The sequence below is a fragment of the Rattus norvegicus genome, chromosome 4, assembly GCF_021556685.1.
Source record: "Rattus norvegicus strain SHRSP/BbbUtx chromosome 4, alternate assembly SHRSP_T2T, whole genome shotgun sequence".
Classification (NCBI taxonomy): domain Eukaryota; kingdom Metazoa; phylum Chordata; class Mammalia; order Rodentia; family Muridae; genus Rattus; species Rattus norvegicus.
This window is the reverse complement of record NC_141537.1, coordinates 156,657,211-156,676,109: the sequence shown is the minus strand read 5'-3', so window position 1 is coordinate 156,676,109 and position 18,899 is coordinate 156,657,211. Positions and strand designations below refer to the sequence as shown.

General features: G+C 51.9%; 1 protein-coding gene across 8 annotated transcripts in view; it reads left to right on the top strand.

The window, feature by feature from the left end:
- Positions 1-13,417, top strand: part of Iqsec3 (IQ motif and Sec7 domain ArfGEF 3) — a 96,192-nt gene extending 82,775 nt beyond the window's left edge. For 2 of the 8 annotated variants that reach the window (XR_015685712.1, XR_015685710.1), the window contains 6 exons: positions 1,657-1,756; positions 1,874-2,035; positions 4,274-4,366; positions 6,150-6,199; positions 6,285-7,251; positions 9,787-13,417. Coding sequence is in view for 4 of the 8 variants with exons in the window: in XM_087658391.1 (XP_087514517.1) it covers positions 1,657-1,756; positions 1,874-2,035; positions 4,274-4,366; positions 6,150-6,199; positions 9,787-10,251 (870 nt within the window). In the remaining 4 variants the exon portion in view is untranslated. 8 annotated transcript variants of the gene reach the window in all.
- Positions 13,418-18,899: the final 5,482 nt, after the last annotated feature.

Sequence of the window (18,899 nt, the reverse complement as noted above, 5' to 3'; positions counted from 1 at the left end):
GCGCCCTGGTGCCTGTCAGTCACTAAGCCATTAGGAAGAGGTGGAAACTGAGCCCTACTCAGAGGGAACAACCTGAGAAGACAGGGTTAGCATCCATCCCCTCACAGCAGGTTATATGGGGTTTGGGGACACAGGCAGTGCCTGGAGCTCAGTTTTGCCCCTCAGTCAGGCAGTCATTCGGAGGATTTGTTCCCACCCTTGCCCTCTTCCGTAATACAGTGGAAGTTTGCGTTCAGGCCCTTACTGAAGCCCCGAGTCTAGTTATGCTAGTTAGTGATGCTTCTTAGTGACACTTGGTACTGTTTGTATTAAGTAGCCCTTTACTCCTGCAGGAGCATTGGGTCTAGGAATAACCAGCACACATGCGCGCGCACACACACACACACACACACACACACACACAGAGTCATGCGCACTGCTTCCTCTCTTTGCAATATGGAGTATTACTCAGGATGTTAAAATGCTCCTCTCAGTCCCTCCTGTCTCCTTCCTGCCACTTCCACACAGCAGCGGTACCTTTCTGGAGTGCATATCAGAGCCTACCCTCTACCAGGCTTCAGCAGGATAAGAAGCCCCAGGCTTCCCCAACCCCAGAGGTCTCTGAGCTCATTTGCTGCACACCCCTGGATCGCCCTAACACCTGACCCCAGGAGCTGCTGCCCGCTGCCCAGACCTCTGCTCCCTCCCTCCCTCCCCTTCAAAAGTGTCTCTCCGTGTGTGGTTACCTCCCTCTCTTCAAGCAGGTCTTTAATTGAATGTGGCCTTCCCAGGTGGCCTCTTGCCCAAGCAAAGCAGTCTGCCTGGAGAACTTTCGATTTCTAATTTTATCTTACTTTCATCAAAACACATCCAAGTTTCTGAAATTACCTCATTTGTGCCTTGCTTTGCTTTGCTATTGCTGGGTGGGCAGAGGGACTTTGTTCTTAGCTATCTTCCCCCACCATCGAATGGGCCCCTCAAGGGCAGAGCTCTTTCACGGCCTTCCCTCTGCATCCACTGGGCCCAGCACATAAGAGGTACTAAATAAAATATAGATTTACATATTGAGCAGCTGGTGAGAGGATCTTTCATTTTAGGCAGAAACATTTTTTTTAAAGAAAGGAAAGGACAGAAAGAAAACAAATGGAACCATATCGGATGGTAGGGGTGCTATGAAATCTGTAAAATGGTGGCGGGACAGAGTGATGGGGTGGCAGAGGAGACTTGGGACTTGCTCTTAGTTTGTGGGTTTAATGGGATCTTGAAAGGAAGCCCTCTCTAAGGAGCAGCTGGGTAAACTTAAATAAGGAGCAGAAGCTGGCTGTGCAGAAAGCTGCAGGGAGAGCCGCAGAAGGGGAATGGCTGTCATAGAACTGAGTTAGGCTGCTTCAAGCTACAAATGGAGGACACTGGGAGGCCAGCATAAAGCCAACGTGGGGTAGAGGCTAGATCTGAGAAGACTTACAGGCCGGGACTTCCAATGCAGAAGTTAATGGGTTCCGGTGGGTTTTAATCAGTGACGGCCTGTGTGTGTGCACCTCCCAGGGGGGGATGTTCTGATGTGAATGGGTGTGCGTCTTTGTCTACTGGCAATGTTCGCTCTGGGTGTTGTGGCCTGCCTATGCACGAGTATTTACAGGAGCCCACTCACCTGTGTCTGTCCCTCCCCCCGAGCAGATTCTCAAGCTGTGTCCAAAGAAGAAGAGCTCCTTCACATACACCTTCTGCAAAGCGGTCGGCCTGTTAGGCATGCGATTCCACCTCTTTGAGAACGAGTGTGAGTCCAGGGGCCTGGAGGATGGGAGCTCCCCGCAAACACCAGCCCTCCCTGCACCTAGCTGCCCGAGCCTCCCTGATGCAGGGAGCTCACTGGTGGCCTATCACTGGGTTCCAGATTACTCTCATGGTATCACCCTGGCGACCCCGCTCTCGGGCTCCGAGAAGAAGCAGGTGCTGCACTTCTGCGCCCTGGGCTCCGACGAGATGCAGAAGTTCGTGGAAGACCTGAAGGAGTCCATCGCCGAGGTGACAGAGCTGGAGCAGATTCGGATAGAATGTAAGGATGGTCCCCGACTCCCCAGGCAGGGAGATGGGGTCCTCAAAGGCAGTCTGGAAACACATCCACCCTTGCCTCCGTCTGCACTGCCCCAACATGAGCCCCACTCCCTTCCCCTGCACTCCTAAGCCCACTGCAACATCCCGTCCCATCGTGGGATGGCTTCACAGCTGAAGTGACCCCACCTCCCAGAGCACATACATGTGCACGCACATCTGCTAGCTGCTACTGGGCGCGCACGGGCTTTTCTCACCCAGAACATTTCTGTGTTGGCCAAGGGACAGCCAAGGGAGCTGATCCAGGCAGAGCGAACCCAGTTCCAGGCGTGAGACGCTTCAGAGAGATCCTGCCTATATTTGTTGTAGCCTACAAGGGAGCTGTTTTGTCCCATTTGAGGGCTGAGGCTCAGAGACAGTACCCAGTGCTAGCAGGCAGGCAGAAGTGGCATCTAAAGCTGAGTTGTGGCTTAGCCCATGGTCTTTCTACTATGAGACTGAAGTAGGAGGTTTTGTGCATAATCTCCGAAGAAAACACTCAAAATTGGGCTAAAATGAAACCCATCAGGAAGGAGTTGCCACTTGGGGCCCGGGGTGCACTGAATGTATGCTAGCTTTGTACAACATCGGTTTTCTTGGACTTAGGGGTGTCCCAAACAAATTCTTTTCAAGGGTTGGACGAGCTACATACAGGACCCGGTTTGGCTATTCATCTTTGGACATTCTTAAAGGTGTATCTTGAACTGGATTTACTTTTCTCCGGGTCAGAACATCACAAATGGCTCCAAACTACTTCTGGAGCCACTGCCCACTTGGCCTCCGGTCCGCTGAGGGAAGCTCTGTCCTTCTGTCCTGGCAGCAGCTCAGAAGTCCATGCTCAGAGCAGATCCAGTCAGAATCCATTGCAGCAACAGGTCGGGTAGAAAACAGCCTCTGCAGCTGACTGGGGGACAAGGAAACCAGAGGGGCATGAGTAGAGGGCTGGCCTTTGGTCCTTAAATGAAGGAAAGTGGGGTGACTGCAGATGACAGAAGAGGGCCTGCCATGGAGGAAGGCAAGAGAGAAGATGAGTCAGTGAGGAGGTAAACAGAAACCACAGACACTGCCCTTTCAGTACCTGCTGCCTGACTGGCCCTGGGCAGGGGACAGGACCCATTATGTAATTCCTACAACTTCCCAGGTGTGCATATTGTTCCCTTCCTGGTACAAGCAAGGAAACTGAGACCAGCAGAGCTGAAAAGGGGAGTCCAAGTTCTCACAGTGAGTGACAGAGAACAACATACCCAGGCCCCCTGGACTCGGGTGTAATTAGAGCACAAATTTCCCCAAAGCCAGGAGGGCCCTGGGGACCAGCAAGCAACTAACGCTGAGCTGAGTAAGACCGCATGCACGTGGGGGATGGTGTGGTCAGGGAACGAGGGCAAACTGCTGGTGTGGGCACTTACCGCTCAGTGTCCCCTGATTCTCAACAGCCAGAGAAACAGCAAATGGAACCCAAGTGGATACTTTTAATAAAGGAAACTTGAATCATGTCCCATGGAACCAAGAAGCTAAGAGAATGCTTTAATAATTCCTGTCAAATCAACACGGATGGCAGCTAGCCTTTCCCTAGAGCCACTGGGGGAATAAACTGGATAGCTACTGGTACAGAGAGGCTCCAGTATCCCAGCCGCACGGGTTTTGGAATCTACTTCCTGGGGAAGCACTGAACTACATCCTGCAGGAAGTTCAGCAGCTGTGGGGTGGGGCGACAATCCGGCTACTTGTGGGTGGACAGACTAGATGTGACCAACTGTGTCTAGGGACTATGTTACACTGTCTCCCACATTGTCCTAATACCAATGCATGGAAACTTGTCCAAGTAAGGATTCACTATGTTTCACCTCAGGACATCTTCCTAATGGCATTGGACAGTGAGCCCGTCTGTCTCCTCGTGTGAGGACTAAAAGGACTAAAAAGGCTAAGGAACCTCCCTAAGAACCATCAGTAGGGGTGCCAATCCCAGCAATCTACCTCCTGTCCCACACCAGTCTCTCGTGACCCCTCAGACAGTCAAGCAAATCTGGCCATCATCATCTCTCACAGATAGAGATGCCAGAAAGGTTTAACTGGTTCTCAGTGTTCCCAAAGCTGCTGTGAGAGTGGAAGGCCTCTCCTCACCTCCTCTTGCTCTCTCCACATCCCCTTGCTCACCAGGGCCAGGCTGTGATGTTGCCTCTGTTCATGTTTCTCCCTTCCTTAGGGGAACTGGAGAGGCAGCAGGGAACAAAGACACTCTCTGCAAGGTCTGCTGGAGCCCAGGGGGACCCACAGTCAAAGCAAGGATCACCCACAGGTGAGCCTGGGTTATCCCCTTACCCAGTCCACGCAGAGGTCACCACAGTCCCGCACCTGGCTCTGGGGGCTTTGGGTGGGGCTGCGCTGTTTCTCCCCCTATTTCTTTCCATGGAGAAGTTCCAAACTTGTGTCCTTACCCTTTAGTTCTTAGCTCGGTGTGGGAGAAGGTGACAGAGAAATGTAAATTGTCCCAAAGTGCAGGACTGTATATAAAATGTCACTACTTGCCCCTGGAGTCAGGCCAAGAGCCTGGCTTCAATCCAGACGAGCCTCAAAGTCTATTTAAAGTGGTTTCTTCAGATTAAATTTCCTCTCTAGCCAAGTGGAGTCAGAGAGAGCTTAGGATTTAGTATTCCTTTTGCTCAGCCCCTGAAGCCTGCTCAGCCTTGCCTGACTCTGTCCTTTCTGCCAGCTACCTCAGTCTTACCCATGGTAGAGAGTGTGGGAGGTGGGCTCTGCATGCGTGTGCACGCGCACGCTCACACACACACACACACACACACACACACACACACACACAGCCCTCATAACCCCAAATATGGAGAAATCAGAAGAGAAACAGGAGATATTCAGAAACTTCATGCACAGCTCGTGCATTAGCCTATACGTTCAGTTTAGCATCCAACACTCAGGTTACAGAGCGAGCAGTCTGAGCATCCGCAGGCACAGAAGAGCTGCTTAAGCTAAGAACACAGTGTTCCTACAGTCCCAAGCCCTCCATACCTCTCCGCTGGTCCCATTGCCAGAGTAGGGATAGACAGCATCCCAGGGACCAGCCAACAAATACCATTCCCTTTCCCAGTAAGGCTCCGGGCTCTCTACTATGGAAAGCATCTCTCTGAGATGTCATCCATATGCATCTTATGTCGCCAGAACTGAATACCACCCACCTAAACCTATAGCCCCCTTCACTTTCTAAGGGCACAGGATAGGGGTCACCACTCACCTTCAGGGCTGCCAGGATTTTACCATCCGTCCGCAGCTGAGATTACTCATCCTTCCAACTTCTCTAGTGGGAGCTGCAAGCCCCTGTCAGATCGGGATGTGAATCTCCAGGGACTTGCCAACGGCATCCTTGAGTGTACAGCTTTCCCGTGCACTTTGGGAAGCAGAGGGCTGAAAAGTGCCATCCGGGGGATGGGGAGTAAGAAACTCAAGGAGCTCAGGTTAAGAAGACCATAGCCAGGAAGCATCATCAAGCCATTCCTGGGGGCCCACAGGGTCCCTGATGCATACCCAGTGGTGAGAAGCTGTAGGCATAATTGCAGGCCATTAGCCACTCTGTGGCTGGCAAGCGCCATGGTGGATGTGCCACGGGTCTGTAGATCCTCAAAACTCCACAATACCACTAAGTCACAGTGACCATAGTGAATGACAGCCCCTCCTTCAAGGGACCTATGGGGGAAAGGAAGCAGATTGATATGGCGCCCACTCTAAATCAGGGCCCACTCAAAGCCCACCTTTCCCAGATCATACTGGCAAGGATTTGACCGGGAGAAAATGATTCCCCTGTACAAATGTCAGAAAGAATCCCAGGGGCCTGTTAGTCTGTGGAGGCCCAGAGAGGTACAGCACCCTACCCAAAATTACACAGCTCCTAGGTGAGGCTCCTGATACCCCACCTGCTATGCCAGGCGGTTCCCCAGTGGAGTGTGCGTGGCACCTACAGTCTTGATACCCATGCCTGCCAGAGGGGCAGAGATGCCGGATGGGGAGGAAGAGGGCCAAGGGTTCCAGGCAGGGCTGGTGGAGAATGAGTCCTGTGCTGTTTGCATTCAAAGCCAAGAGGGAAGCGATGGCAGGAGAGAAAGCGACGGAGAGCTCGGGGGAGGTAAGTGGAGGCCTGGTGGCATCCAGGTGAGTGACCCTGTGACCCCCTGTCCCTCTTCTCACATCTCTGTTGTTTCTCTTCTCAGGTATTAATCAATGCCTCCCCAGCCCGACTCACCATTTTACCAATTTCAAGAGATACAATTAAAAGTTACTGCTAGCATGGGTAACACTCATCCAGCGCCTAGTTAAGCCACAAGCACTGCCCAACTGCTCCCCAGCCAGCCAGCCGACCCGGCCCACTGCCCTCCAGGGCCAAACCCCCAGCCCAGCCCGGGGAGATAAACCCACGAACAGTAGCGGCCCTCCCTTCCACACTCTTTGCACACCCACTGCCCTCCCACCCCAACACACTGCTCGCTACCCCCCAAATACGTGGCTGTGGCGTGTCAGAAACCCACTGGTCCCTTTCTAGGTCCTCCCATTCCTTAAACAGGGAGCCCCGCTCCCTCCCAAAGTCATCCCAAAGCCAAGTTCTCCATGATCATTCCTAGGGTCATCTGGATTCCTCCTGGGGAAACTGGAGGACCGGGGTTGAGACAGTGAGAAGGAGTTTCTCCCTGGAACAACTAACTGTCTCTGGAAAGCTGGCCCTGGGGTGGGGTGAGCACAGGAGAAAAGGAGGCCAAGCAGAGGTAGGATACCTCCGAGGTTTTCCTGGGGGATGAGCTGATCAAGCTAAAGACCCTCCTCGCTGGAGGAGGAGAGGATGCCATCTCCAAGCCACAAGGGACAGGAACCTAGAAGTAACAGCTGGCTTCTAGCAGCCCCTAAAGGCAGCATACACTGCCTCCCATATAGACCCTCTCCTCGGCTGCCAGGCCTTCAGGACCACCAGCTGCTCATAGACAGTCCTCTCTCATGCCCCCAGCGGGAGGGCTCCCCTACATGTAAGGGAGATACCCACCCAGCAGCCTGCCAAGCCCTGGGGAGCCACAGGATACCTGGGAGTTCAGTTTCTCTCTGTCCCTGCACCCCACCCCCCACGTGTTTCTGGAGGAGGCACCTTTACCCGGAGGAGCTTCCCGCCCCAGCAGCTGAACAGCCCCCAGGGTGGGTATTCCATCCCCTGCCCTGCGCCCGCATCTTCCTGCAGCTGCCCATTCTCAGCCTTGCAGATAACCCTAGTCACCAGCCCTCCGGTTCATCCTCTTGGGGCTACCCAGGGAGGACCAGCCACATGGTGCCCCCCTTCCCTCCTAGCTGCCCAAAGGGGCCACATGGCTATCTGCAAGGCTGCCTTGCCCCTCCAGCTAGCTCCAGGGATCCTGCCAGCCTCTGCTTCCTTAAACAGAGGGCAATCTGGCCACCCCATGGCCTCTCGGCTTGGCCCTAGCTCCCTCTCCTCTGGCATTGCTTGGCCAAGCCCCTGTGGCAGGCGCTCCTCCATCTTCTCTGAGCTATTGTGTCTGCTACTCATGTTCATTCTCTCTCTCTCTCTCTCTCTCTCTCTCTCTCTCTCTCTCTCTCTCTCTCTCCCTCTCCCTCTCCCTCTCCCTCTCCCTCTCTCCCTCTCCCTCTCCCTCTCCCTCTCCCTCTCTCTCTCAGACTTTTCACTTACTGAATCTTAAAGGATCTGAGCTGGGGTGGGACTGTCACTCATTTGGAGGAAATGGAAATTGTCTGCAGGCCGAGGTGTGGGCGGCATGGGTGGGATGAGGGAGAAGGAAGGCTCACTGGCCTGGGCCACGTAGCCCAATATTGGTGCACTAGGCACAGGGGTGCTGTGAGGTGTGGGTGGGAAAGCAAAGAGGATGAGCTTGGTCAGGTGGTCTCTGGCCATTTCTCCTGGAGACTTATTCAGAATCCTGGTAGATATAAGATTAGCCTGTGCCCTGCATTAGCGGTGGTAATGTGCCCTTCTGCCTATGACATCCCCTGAGAGGACAGAGATGCCGGCCATGCCCTCTGCTGGCTGTGTGTCTCAACAGCAAAGAACTCTGAACACCTCACCTAGGGTGGTTTCCAGCCTGGGGAATGCTGCCCAGGAGGAGGGAGAAGAGGGAGAAGAAAGTCTTGTAACTGACTGCTTTTGGAGCTGGGGCTTAAGGATCTTAGTGACAACTTAGCAAGCCTCACGGGAGACTGCACACGTCTAGAAAAGGAGGGGGCAAGTCTCTGAAATTACAGTTTTAGACAGTAAACAGGACTGGTAAATGCTGCTCTGGGGTTCTGAGAGAGTGTGAGTTGTTCTGGCCCAGGCTTGGAGTAAGGACTTCTCCCCTGCAGCTTCAGCCCACCCCTCTGTGCCTGAGAAGTTGGCTCTACAAGGTGGAACCTGAGGATAGACAGGTCCAGGAAAAAGCATCTCCAGAGAGAAGGATCCCAGCTGCACCTGCAAGGCCCATGTGTCTGGAGAGATGGTGGTGTCTCACAGTTAGCTACCAGCTAGGGAGACAGGATGAGGATGAAGAATTACGTCATTCTCATCCCCTCGGGTCCATTTCCTCTGCCTCTTCTGCTGGCAAGAGGGCGCTAGATGTGTTCATACTCCTAGGCCTACATAATGGGTCTCAGATGCAGGTTCAAGAGGGACAGACTGTTGTGGGATAAGGAGTTTATTAGAAGAGTTATTAACATCCTGGACACAGACGGACAAACAGACTGACTGACAGACAGACAGACAAGAACATGGCATGGCTCTAAGACACCAGAGACAGACCACAAACAGGGGTCTAACGAGAGGAATCAGGGCCAGCATGGTAGAAGGGTCTTCTTAGAAGTGTCTGAAGAATCATGGGCCTGCCAGCAGGCTCTCTGATTCACAGATGGGAGTCAGGATGTTAGCACCAATACCCACCTTGATGCTAATGCACTTCTCTGGATGAGAATCTCTGGTACCCGGAAGCCTGTTAGCTGGAGACTCGGAAGCCTGTTAGCTGGAGACTCGGAAGCAATGCCCTGAGGATGCAATGCCCCTCAGTGTCTGTGGGAAGGAAAAGGCTGCCACTGCAGTAGTTTTAGCCTGGGCAGCAATTCTAACGTGAAGTTCTTATGATGAATCTGCCCTGGCCACCTGCTCCTGACCTTGGGGATCAAGATAGGATCTCTCCATCTCTCAGCTTGAGGGGGACAGGAAGGTGATGGGGACTTGACTCTGCCCTTGACTATCTCAACATCTCTCAAATGCAAAGGCCTCAAGGACTGTAGTAGGACAGGGCAGGTTAGGTCCACAGGACCCCCTTCAAGGTTCCCTGGCATTCTGGGCACCTTAATGGTAGTGATGAGGCTTCCTCCTTAATCACACCCTGAGACACAAGGGGAATGGTGCTGCTTCTCAGGTGCATCGGATAGAGGGAGTACATAGGGAGGACTTTGCCCTGCAGAATCATCTCACAGGAGGTGCAATTGTGGTATGGAGAGCGGTGGTGGTTGGTATTCTCCATGCTACCACAAAAGAGTGGTCTGAGAAGCCATTTCCCTGTGGGTGAAGAGACCAGCATGGGGATGGGAGATGGGGGTTAGAGGGTCAAAGCCGGGAAGAGCAGGAGAGGTCTGAAGGGAGGTTCTGGGAGGCTTGGGTGGCCAGCCCCAGCAGCTGGGAATTAGTGGTAACATTTCATGCTTCTCTGGCTGTTTCTAAACTAGGTGTCAATTCACAACAGGCTTCAAACGTTCCAGCACAGCCCCAAGTTGGGGGTCGAGAGGGGAGCGCCAGCACCATCACCACCAACATCACCACCACCACCGTTGCCACCAGACCCACAGCCTAGTCCCCTGAGGGAGCAGCCCCCGCCACTGCCACTGCCACCACCCACACCCCCAGGCACCCTGGTACAGTGCCAGCAAATTGTCAAGGTCATTGTCCTGGATAAACCCTGCTTGGCCCGCATGGAGCCCCTGCTGAGCCAGGCTCTGTCCTGCTATGCCTCATCCTCCTCAGACTCCTGTGGCTCCACACCTTTGCGTGGTCCGGGCTCCCCAGTTAAGGTCATCCACCAGCCTCCACTGCCCCCACCCCCACCCCCATACAACCACCCTCACCAGTTCTGCCCACCAGGCTCTCTGCTACTCCGGCGCCGCTACTCCAGTGGCTCCAGGAGCCTGGTGTAGACCCTTAGCACCCCGATGTTCCAGTGGGTTGTCCTTCAGGAATCTGGGCTGCTCCTTGGCACTCCTCACATCTTGGCATAATGCCTTCCTGGCCACTGGTCACTGTCGTGAAAAGAGAATGCCCTGGCAAGATGGTTTGCTTGACCCAACCATCCTTCACTACGTGATTTGAGTACCTCACCACAAACATACCACTTTCTCACTCTCTCCAGGGGTGCCACATGGCCAGATGGGCCTTCTCCTCTGTGTTCACCATGCTCCCCTAATTAGATTGTACATCGAAGGAGCCAAGGGGCCTGTGGGGCTGATGGGCTGACCATCTTGGTCTACTAGTGTCCATGTCTTGGGCCAGTGGACAAGAGCAAAAGGCTGGACCTGCCAGCAGCACACCCTAGGACGGGGCAGGCTACCCCAGCATAAGGTGTATCTATGACCAAGCTGAATCAAGGAATGCTATCCCTGGCTCCCTGGAGAGGTCTAAACATAGTAGGAGAAGGGAGCTTTGTCTGCTGTGTCCTGTTATCCAAACCTACAGTCAGGAAACTCGTTCTTAGCTCCCCAGGGACATTGGCTCCCTTAACCATGTCTGCTCTCCTGCCTCCCCTAGACCCAGGAAAGATCCAAGAAAGAGAAGGAATTGGGGTATTCAGGTTTATCTGGGTCAGTTCAACATGGCCCTGAAACGGTGAGGTCATGTCTGCAAAGTGCACTTTTTAAGAACATTTCTTGGTTCTCTAGCCTTAAACACTTGGCCAGTACTGAGTGTACACAGGCAGTTATCCATAAACACATGTGAGAACCAGGTTGATGACTTCCTTGTGGAACCAGAAGCAAAGGGAATGACATGCTGGTTTGGCCAACAGAGGTGTGACTGGGCCTGGAGCAGGACTTCCTGGTGTACGACTCTGCGGCCTCTGTGTACACAGACAAGGCAAAGCAGTGGGGTTCCAGAGTCACTCTGCCACCCCTGTTGCCCTACCCTTGAAACATTTCCTCCCTGGAAAATGTACGCTGGCTTCCAGCAGGGGTGGCCTAGACTTCCTGGACCTTCCAAACTGCAGACAGAGCTGAGCAGGGAGAGCTTGTCGGCTTGCCAGGTCTGCTAGCACAGGTAGCCCTGGCCCTACAGAGCCCCAGACAGATGAGGCAGCCCCAGAGTCAGACTTCAGGGGTGATATCATGGGCTGTCACCTTCATGCTGTTTTCAGGGACCACCTGTCACAAGCCAGGCCAGTCTCCTTTGTCCTGTGCCAACAGCAATCTCTGACCATCCTCAAGATGTCCTCCTCCTCAAAGCCTGTTTTTAAAGTTTCCCAAGAGGCTACAGGCACAGTGAACGTGGCCATAGTCAAAAGTAAATTGAGGGGCTGGGAATTTAGCTCAGTGGTAGAGCGCTTACCTAGGAAGCGCAAGGCCCTGGGTTCGGTCCCCAGCTCCGAAAAAAAGAACCAAAAAAAAAAAAAATTGACTTTTCCTGGTCCCTACTATCCACCCCGAGATTCAGTACCCTGAACCAGATAGGAGGCTTTTAGAGGGGCCAAATGTCCCCATTTCACATGCATGCATGTATGTGCATGTATGTGAATGAATGTGTATGCGTGTGCGTTTTCATCCAGAGGTCATTATGACGACACCCAGGATGTTTCTGTCCTATTCCTGTAACTCTTGGCCAATATACTATTTCCTCAGAGGCTCCCTGCCTGTATTTTTCTGAGTTGGCTGCCTTGGGCCCTCCTGGAGCACCCATATTTCAGAAAATCATCAGAATCTGTCAGACTGGAACAGCTGACAGATAGGTGCCGTGCTTAGACATCTCACCCATCTGGGCTGGAGAACAAAGGTTCGAGACTAGGTAAAGCACAAAGCTTTGATTGTGATTGGAGGGCACTGAAATAGAGGGGAATTCATGGCTAATAAGGAGGACGTGGGGTATGAAGGAGTGTAAGTTATAGATGTGTCTAAGCATGTTTCTGGAGTAGAGGCCGTGGTGTCAAGGGCTGATAAAAGGGACATAGCCCTGGATAGCCCAGTTCCCATTGCCAAGCCCTGCTCCCTGCTCACACCTGGCTTCCTGCTAACAGTGCCCTCTGTCCCTCCCACCTCAGCTGAAGCCCGACTTTTCAGATGAGCTCTCAGATGAGCTCCAGCATCAGCAGAGGTTTGGGGGCTGGCCCACCTGTGCAGGCTCTGAGAACCCAGAGTCTCAGCACTGTGTACCTTTCCTCCAGGCAGAGGCTTAGCTCGCTAGGGTTGCTACAGTAGTTCACCCACTCCCTGCTAGGCAGAGCAAAGTCCTGCACAGGAAGCCACGCTGCTTGGGGTCCTAGCATGGAGCAACCCTGAGCTGTCAGGGTTTTGAGCCCCAATAGCCCAGAGCAGGAAGGAACTGGCCCACCTTACTGGTCAGGTGAACTTAGAGTCCCTGTGTGTGTTGCATCAGCCAACCTTCAAATGGTGGAATTCACCTGTATCTTAGTCCCTAGAGACCTGGGAGAAAAATCCTCCCACCCGCCGTGGCAGGGCCTCCATTTTTTGGTAGAGGCCCAGAAAGAGGCTCTTGAGACTCCAGTTGTCTCAAAATTAAGGGAGCAGTGGAGTGCTAGCTAAGCTCCCAGATCCAAGCTCCCTAAGATGCCCCGGTCTATCAGCTCTCTAGGCCTTATTTTGGGGAGCCTGGGCCCCTCTTCCGGTTTGTCCATTTGGCCCCAACTCCAGGATCAAGTGGGAGGTGAAACCAGATTCCTTACCTCCTTTTAGGCAATCCCACCTAAAGTAGTCCTGTCTTGGCAGCCTTTCCCGGGAGCTGGCCTGTCTGTCTTTTCGTCTGCAAAGATGTCTTGCTCCCACAAATATGTATTAGTCCTGGGTCTTTGATTCCCCCACCCCAATGTCCAAAGTGTGCCAGGATGTCTCTGTTACCCAGTAGAGGTTCCTGATGTCATCCATCTGTCCGTCCCTGCATCAGCTGTCCATCTTCCAGAGGTACCTCTCCTCCCTGCTTACCCCTCACCAGATGGAGTGACAGCTCTCTGGGGACAGGCAGGGTGGCCGCACTCAGTAACTAATCCAAATGGCAAATATTTTGTAACAAAATAGCCCAGAGGTATTTTATCTGTTCAATTCCTAGAGTTTTAGAGATTCTATTGAACTGTGTCACTTGAGCAAACTTGTGTCCGTTGTTTCTTTCACTTTTATGGGGTATTGGCTAGGGGGTGGGTACCAGGGCGAGCTTCGATAGGCCAGAAATTGCTCTGTAAGCGCAGCCCACCTCTATCCCAACTAAGACAGGTGTGCATCCAGTGGGGAGCAAGGCCTGGCCATCTGCTTCTGATTTTCACCGACACTCGCACCCAAAGTCTGACACCTAAGCTAAGGGGTAGATTTACAAAGCCAGGATAACGGGCTTGGGTGAAAGGAATTGTGGGACACTGTTGAACAAGAGTCACTAAGTACAAGTGAGACAATGTTTCCAAAGCCCTTCCATGTGCGGAGTCTCCCACTGGGAGCTAAACAAGAATCCAAGGTTCTGGGAGGAAGACAACAGTCAAATGGCTATGAGGTGGATTCAGAGATGAACATTGTAGCTAACTCTTATAATCCCAGCACACAGGAGGCTGAGGTAGGAGGATCACAAATCCGAGACCTCCCTGAGATACATAGTGAGTCCCATCCAGCTAGGAATATATATCAAGGTATGGTATCAATACATAAACAAAAGATATGTCAAGGAAGCCAGAGTAAAAGCCTAGCAGGGAACAGTTTACATGCGTGTTCATAGCCAGGGATGTTGCATAGCTCAGCTCCTAGGACAAGGCAAGAGATCACTGTGGGTGATTTCTCTGGTAAGAAAGGGCCTCAGCCATACATCAAAGAATCTTTTCTGAGGCAGTAAGTGATTGGTACCCGCAAAATGCCCAGAATTCTGAAGACCCAGACATCTATACAGCCCCATAAGTAATTTCCACAAACTTCTGTTAAAACCTTCAGAAACATAAGTTCCCCCTTTCCCAGGAAATGGGAAATTCCAGAAGAAGCAGATACCAGCCTGGACCTCTCCCATCCTGAGAATTCTCTGACCCAGAAAGCAGAAGACTGGCCCCTTGAGAGCATCCTGGAGGGGTTCAGCTAAGGTTAGGCCTGGGAGAGGGCCTAAGGCCAAGAGGATTCAAGACCAATGATGCAAGCAGGCTAGCAGGCAGCTCTACTCTCCCAACATTCTGGCCCCTGCAGTGTAGTCCAGGAGAAAAGATACCCTCCAGAATGTTCTAATGGAGTCTCTGGGTTCGTCTGTCTTAGGCCAATGTCTTTGATGACACTTTGTACATGGAGGACTCACTCATTGGTGATTGATGTAGAAACCTTCCAGGGGTCCAGGAATTTATGGGTTTCTGACTTAGAGTGAATAAGATGCTGGTTCCCCAGTTGGTGAATTAAACAGTAAACTTGTTGACAGCTGACAGACTGGGAGGAACACACATCACTACCGCCAACCCTCTGCTCTCAAGGCCACACAAGGCCAAGTCCACGGGAACAAGAAACGTCCAACTGTATCCACACAGCATGGTGACACAGGAGGGGTGGTGGAGATGGGTGTTAAAGTGGGTAGAGACTGTCCAAAGGGGACAACTCATCCAGGTCAAGGTCAACGAAGCAATCTGAAACTACATCTACGGGGAAGAGTAGACGCATCCTTTGGAGGTCGAAACCAAGGTTATCTGCCAAAGGACTATGTTGACATATAAACTTACCTACATTGAAAAAAATTCCGCTAGGGTGTAAACATGAAATAAAACAAAACAAACAACAACAAAGATAAAAACAAAAACACCCTCTTAGGAAATCATAGAATTGGCCTTTTAGAATATCCAGATCAGATGATTGGCAGAAGTCTGGACCAAAGGAAGAAGGGCCTGAAGGTGGGTGGGTAGATAGCTCGGAGGAGGCGAAGCTGGGGAATGAGCCTGCTGTGGGACTCGGACTGCCACTGTGGAGCTGGAAGGCAGACATTGATGAGGTGAGGCCTAGCCAGGGCAGGATACATTTCCATGAATCTGATTCCTGCTAACAGAGAGCCCTCGTGAAGGAAGCTCCCTAGTGCCCTGACCCTCAGGTATCCACAGCCATTCTTTCTGAGCAAACATATATTCTGTCAGCCTGTCAAGAACCTTGTCCGTTGGCCTTCTTCATTCACCTCCCACCAACTCCTTTCTCTGACCCACAGGCTCTTACGACCACAGAGGCCCCAGCTGTGGATGAGTGAGGGGACACTGTGAGAACAGCCCTTCTCAGGGTACACACATATGACTCTCTGAAGCAAGGTCCATGCCACATCCCTCCGAGCAGATCCTTTGGAGGGTGGAGAGCTATTGCCTCGGGGAGCACTGGGGCCCCAGGACAGGGCATAAGAACCAAAGCTCTTTACTGTCCCCCTTTTCTTCCTAGGTAGGCAACCAGGCCCAGAGCTAGGCCTCTTGAAGCATAAAGGTTAAATGATCTGGACTGGGAACAGGGGCAAGTTCGGAACTGTTCCCAGCAGGAAAACTCCATCCTGAATTAGGCCAGAGAATACAGGCACCAGACATAAGCAGGAAGGACGGAAGCTTTTCCGAGCCCTACCCCCACCAACCCCCCTCCAACAGGTCATGGGCTTTGCTCCCTAGAGAGCCAGCCAACGCCTTGCAACTCAGGGCTTCCTGCTCTCCCGACCTCAAGATTGAGTGACCTTGGGCTCACTAGATTCTAGGAAAACCATGGCTAGATGCAGGGAAGGCTAGAGACCTGACTACCCCACTCCCACCGCACCCACCTACCCCCTACTCCCACCCCACCCACCTACCCCCTACTCCCACCCCACCCACCTACCCCCTACTCCCACCCCACCCACCTACCCCCTACTCCCACCCCACCCACCTACCCCCTACTCCCACCCCACCCACCTACCCCCTACTCCCACCCCACCCACCTACCCCCTACTCCCACCCCACCCACCTACCCCCTACCCTCACCCCCGTGTTTCAAGCCTCCTGGGCAGACATGCCTTAGTCTCCTTTCCTAGAAACCTTATCTCATTTGCCTACAAGACATCTGTGCTGTGAGCAGTTGCCCTTGGGAAGAAGAAAAGGGGTGAGAGAGCTGTGTCCTCTTTCACACAGGATCTTCAGGGATAACTTACTTTAACTAACTGGGTTAGCTATCCTTGTTTTTCTATTTCAAGACAAGGTTTCTCTGCATAGCCCTGGCTGTCCTAGAACTCACTCTTTAGACCAGGCTGGCCTGGAACTCACAGAGATCCACCTGCCTCTGCCTCCCGAATGCTGGGATTAAGGGTGCGAGCCACCATGCCTGCCTAGCTCTCCTTCTTGTGGATACATCGGAAAAAGAACAACAGGATCATCCAAAATAAGTAGAAAGAAATGCACAAAAAAGACAGAAGCAGCAGTGAAGTAGAAAATATTATGCAATAGAAAGATCTGGAAGGTCATTTGATGGCCAATGAAGCTGACAGACATCTAAAATGGATCATGGCTGAGCCAGTGAGCGAGTACGGAAGTCAGAGCTGCAAACAAACGCTATAAAGAAACTGTAAACTCATAACTGCCAAAAGGTCTTAGCAAAATGTAAGACCAAATAAAGCCGAGTATGGTAGTGCATGCCTTCAATCCCTGAACCTCTTGGAAGGCTGAAGCAAGAGATCTGTGAGTTCAAGGACAGCCTGGGCTACCTAGTAAGACCCTTTCTCAGCAAACCAAAAGTTTTTCTCACATGCCAGCCATCTTGTTTGGGGGCTGTTCTACACCTAAGGCAGAAAGATGGCAGCCAAAAGAAACAAGCTCTGGAGGTGATCAACCCTCGGCTCCAACTAATTAGCAGCAGAAAGTACGTGCTGGGCTATGAACAGACTCTGAAGATAATCAGGGAGATCAAAGGACAGAGGTTCATGCTCACCAACTGTCCAGCTTAGAGGAAAGCTAACACAGTGATGGATCAAAGGTATTGCCCGTCAACACGGTGGCAATAATATTGAATTGGGCACAGCATGAAGAAAATACTATAGCACGCACACACTGGCTGCCATTGATCTGGGGGCTCCTGATATTATTAGAAGCACGCCAGCACACACTGGAGAAAGTTAAGTAGGAGACATTTTTTTCTTTAATAAAACTTGCCAGAGTTTGTTTTAAACCCTAAAGAAAGGGGGAAATACATATTGAGACAGATGACAGTGCGTTTTTTTTTTTAAAGTCAGTGTACATAGTCCCCAAAGTTCTCCCTGGTGAGTGACTGCCTTCCATGGATACCCAGGGAGCCGAGAGTGCTAATCTCACACAAACCCCTTAAGAAAAGACAAAACTAGCCCCAGCTTCCTTGTTTATAAGCCCAACACACCCTTAAGAACAAAAAGACCCTTCTCCTCACTGCCCATGAGCAAAATTCGGAAAGGAGAGTACAGAGTCTTATATGATGAGCCTACATACAAAAATTATATTGAGTGGCCAAAAACCAGCATTCTGTGACCAAGCTGGGTTTGTCCCAAGAACAGAAAGATGGCTCAACATTAGAACAATCCATCTGTATATTTCAGCATGTCAACAGAGTAAAGGTTCATCTAACAGATGCAGAAAAAGAAGCAAGTTAAATTCATCTCTTCTCCTGTTTTCTTTCAGTGTTTGATCTTTGAGACATGCTCTCACCTGCAGCCCCACTGGCCTTGAACTCACAATCCTTCTACCTCAGCATCCTCATTCCTGCACCCTCCACATCCAGCCCAACACTTATTATTATTACTTATAAATAAGACGACATTGGAGCCAATGAAACGCCATCACTTAATAAAAATTATCCATCAAACATCTGCACCAACAGTCTCACTCAGTGGTGAGACGTTAAGATTTTTGTCAAAACTGGGAAGGAGGCAGGATTCTGCCTTGCCACCACTTCTAGGCACCCAGTGATGGAAGACAGAAGAAAGAAATTAGGAGCCTTGATTGGGAAAACATGGTGACTAGTTCCAGACAGCTCACTTGTCTGTGAGAAAAACCCAAAAGAATCAAATTGAAGCCACAATAAGGCAGAGAACTCAGATCTCTTGATGGCTGGCTGCTCCCGGGCTGTCCTGACAGCTCCTGTGTCCCCTGAGTCCTTTCTCTCCGCAGCCGAACAAATGCTACCCCTCGAGGTAGAGCCCTAACTCAGCCAGGAAAGCATGAGGTCCCTTTGTTTACCCCCATGAATGAACATCCTGCCAGGATGGACAGGTCTGCCTCAGTCACGAGGAGTGGTTATGGGGTCTGGCCTCATGGCCAGGCTCCTGAGATTGAAATGGACAGAGCAAGTCTCAGAGTGTGTCTGCCTCAGTCCTGGCAGACTCTTGTCAGAGCAATGGTACTGAACACTGCTCTTGCAGATAGATCTGACTCAGGCTTTGGCCTCCAGTCTGTCTGGGGCAACTCTGCGCTTTCCTGTGTGACCTACAGATAGACTCCTCAGACCAGGTGGGAGACCCAACCCCACTTATCACAGGAGGTGGAACCAGAATGCTGGCCCTGGGGCATCAGCTCGTCTCAGCCCCTACATGACCTGCCAGACCTGCTTTGCCGATTACATTTGTTTCCTGAGCTCATGTGTCCTTCTGACCTCTCTCCATGGGT